Source organism: Sciurus vulgaris, assembly GCF_902686455.1.
Source record: "Sciurus vulgaris genome assembly, chromosome: 4".
Classification (NCBI taxonomy): domain Eukaryota; kingdom Metazoa; phylum Chordata; class Mammalia; order Rodentia; family Sciuridae; genus Sciurus; species Sciurus vulgaris.
In genome coordinates, this window is record NC_136464.1 from 95903034 (window position 1) to 95906005 (window position 2972).

At 36.0% G+C, this 2972-nt stretch overlaps 2 protein-coding genes across 2 annotated transcripts; both read right to left on the reverse strand.

The window, feature by feature from the left end:
- Window positions 1–350: 350 nt before the first annotated feature.
- LOC306659369 (protein tyrosine phosphatase type IVA 1-like) lies at window positions 351–2098 on the reverse strand (the record flags this gene model as incomplete). Its single annotated transcript, XM_079136850.1, has 1 exon — window positions 351–2098. The coding sequence occupies one exon, from the start codon at window positions 2096–2098 to the stop codon at window positions 1577–1579; it is 522 nt and encodes a 173-aa protein (XP_078992976.1). The 3' UTR covers window positions 351–1576.
- A 345-nt stretch (window positions 2099–2443) lies between these two features.
- Window positions 2444–2593, reverse strand: LOC306659374 (uncharacterized protein). The gene has a single exon (XM_079136852.1). It carries the CDS (start codon window positions 2576–2578, stop codon window positions 2447–2449), a length of 132 nt encoding a protein of 43 aa, XP_078992978.1. The 5' UTR covers window positions 2579–2593; the 3' UTR covers window positions 2444–2446.
- Window positions 2594–2972: the final 379 nt, after the last annotated feature.

Consider the following 2972-nt stretch of genomic DNA (forward strand, 5'->3'; position numbering starts at 1 on the left):
TTCTTCTAAAAATTCAGAGAATGCAATGTGAATTTAGTTGGGGTTCCATTAATTATATGTCTATAAAGCATTCTGCTGGTGTTCTTTACCTCAGGAATTTATTTTTAACACAAACACACACATTCTACCTGCTGCAGTGCAACCACAGTTATACCCTCTAAATTTTATGAGGATTTACTGTTTTCGTTTATTTATTCAACATTCCCAATGAATATTTATTTATTTTATTTTATTTTTTTTTTGCATTTCATTATTTATTTAGATGTTTAAGCTTTCGCACTAAGTTTTTACAAGCTGGTGAACGCTGACAAATTATTTCTCCCACAGAACTATAACTACACATTCCCAGACAGTATAAATATATGGTTGAACTAACATTAATACACATCACCATTTTATCAATTACATAATAAAACAAAATTATCAAGTATCCAAATATTAAGTTACACAGCTCAAAAGGCATATAAAATATTAGATGTCTGCTCAATTCATCAGCAGAAACCCACTTCTTTTTATTTATTTATTTATTTTTTTGCAAGAGGTTGGGAAGAAAAAAAAATCATACTTCAAACAAAAAAGTTGGTAAACAACTTCTGATAATTATGAAAAAAAATTACAAGAATTTCAGAAATTTTATGATTAAGAATTGTTTTAGCTACAATAATAGAGCATCTCTACCTTTTAAAAAAATTACTAAATTAAAGAGCATATATTCTACAGGTTCTGCACAAGACAAAGGCAACATTTTGCTAAAAATATTTAATAGCCCCCTCCCATTTCTTTTTTTCAGGCCCTCCCTGTTAAGTTGCACCTTAAAGTGCAAACATTAAATTAACTGTAAGGCTTTTTTTTTTTGTCTGGAGACATTAAAGACATGTGCTTCTGTAAAAACTTAGGTTTTCAAAATGGAGGTTTCCCATAACAGCAAAAAAATAGTTATAGAAAGACATTAAATATTTGCTGTAAGACTTGGTAAAAATTAAAACAAACAAACAAACAAACAAAAAAACCCAAAAAACTCCAATGGTTAAAAGCAAACCTGATGTATACCAGTATGAATGTGGGAGATGTAAACATAAAATGAGTAGGCAAATTAACTACATAGGTCCTACAATGTTTGAAATGACTGAAGGAATAAATCACATAAGGTCTAGAGTGTTCTTAGTTCCTGGAATTTTGGTTTTGTATGATACTAAAAATATACAAGTATTGTGCTGGGTATTTTGGCACCTAATCTTTCTATATTTCTCATGTAAGATTCTGGCATGGAAAAAGATTTAAAGACATTAACTCAATACCACATGATTTCAGGAAAGGTCAACTGGTACAAATGATAAGCACATTTTAAATTGTGAACAGCAAGAATCTTTTGCTAAGTGTCCAAACAGGTTGATCATAACCCAAAATAGAGGTTGAAATTCTGTCAAGCTTGTGGCCTGGTAAAACTGCTTTCCAATACTCCTATGGAAGCTTCATCAGACTTATTCACCACGCCAACATGTTGGCTAATACGTATGACAAATTAGGTTCTGTCTTAAGTTCCACTTCCAAGGCAATAGCATCAGGCGCCCGAGTTTTATTGAATGCAACAGTTGTTTCTAAGACCATTGGAGTCTTTGAAGCGCAGCCGCATTTTAGGACGATACTTCTCCAAATACAAAAGTTGCTTGCTGTTAAAAGCTCCAAGCCGCTTTTGTCTTATGAATTGTACTGCATCTTCGTATTTCATTCCACCTTCAATCAATGCCAGGGCAACAAGCACTGGAGCTCTCCCAAGGCCTGCAACACAATGAACAGCAATACAACAACCAGGTTCTTCATGAAACTTAATTTTTACAAGACTTAACCAGTCATCGACAATTTGGTTGGACGGTGGTGCACCATCATGAAAAGGCCAATCAAGAACGTGGATGCCTTCTTTTTCCACAAGAGTAGTGTCATAGGTTGCCTCACATACTCTTACTATTGTGGTAACACCATACTTCTTAAGTTCCTCTATAAATTTGTTTAAGGTTGCATTGGTTGGATTGTGTGTAATAAGAAATCTCATGTTCTTATATGTGACTTCCACAGGAGCAGGGCGGTTCATTCGAGCCATGTTAATTTAGTTAAAAAACACTCAATAGGGTTAAGAAAGAATTTAAAAAACTAAATACAGAAATGATGCAAAGTAACTGAAGTCTACTTTAATACACTCCACTTGATTTTCTCAGTGCTTTGAGTATGAAGTTGGGAGTAATGGGAAATGAAATGAACCTCCTAACAAGAAGCAGCAATTCTTCAATCCAGTAATACTGAGGCAATAGAAAGGAAGTGCACTGAGGTTTACCCCATCCAGGTCAGAACTCTTGTAAAATGCTCTGTGGATTTTCAATTCAATGCTTCTGTGTCCAGGTTATCCACTCTTATGGGGGCTTCTTGGTGGAGTAGTAATGATTTCTACAGTTCACTTGTCTGCATAGAGGTCGTGCTGTGCCTGGCAGTAATCTCCACTGCCCTTCAGAAACTCCATAAATGTGTGACCAAGAACACCACAGAAAGGAATATGTTTACTCATTGAAGATTGTGGCCTAATCATACAGCCTTCCCGAGGCGGCGGCGATACAGGCGGCGGCGGTGGCGGCGGCTGCAAGGCAGCGGGTGGCGGTGGTCGTAGCGGGGCGGCAGCGGCGGCTATTCCCAATGAATATTTATTGAGTCTTTGCTTGAGGCAGACTTGATTCCCACCTTCATGAAACTTACATTCTAATAGCATTTACGGATTATTTACTGAATGCCATGGGTTGCACTAAATGCTCTTTTAGCATCATCTTGTTTGCTTATTTATTTATTTTTATTTGTTCTAATTAGTTATACATGCAGAGGAATGCATTTTGACTCACTGTACACAAAAGGAGCATGACTTTTCACTTCTCTGGTTGTACACAGTGCAGTCACACCATTCATGCAATCATACACATACATAGGGTAAT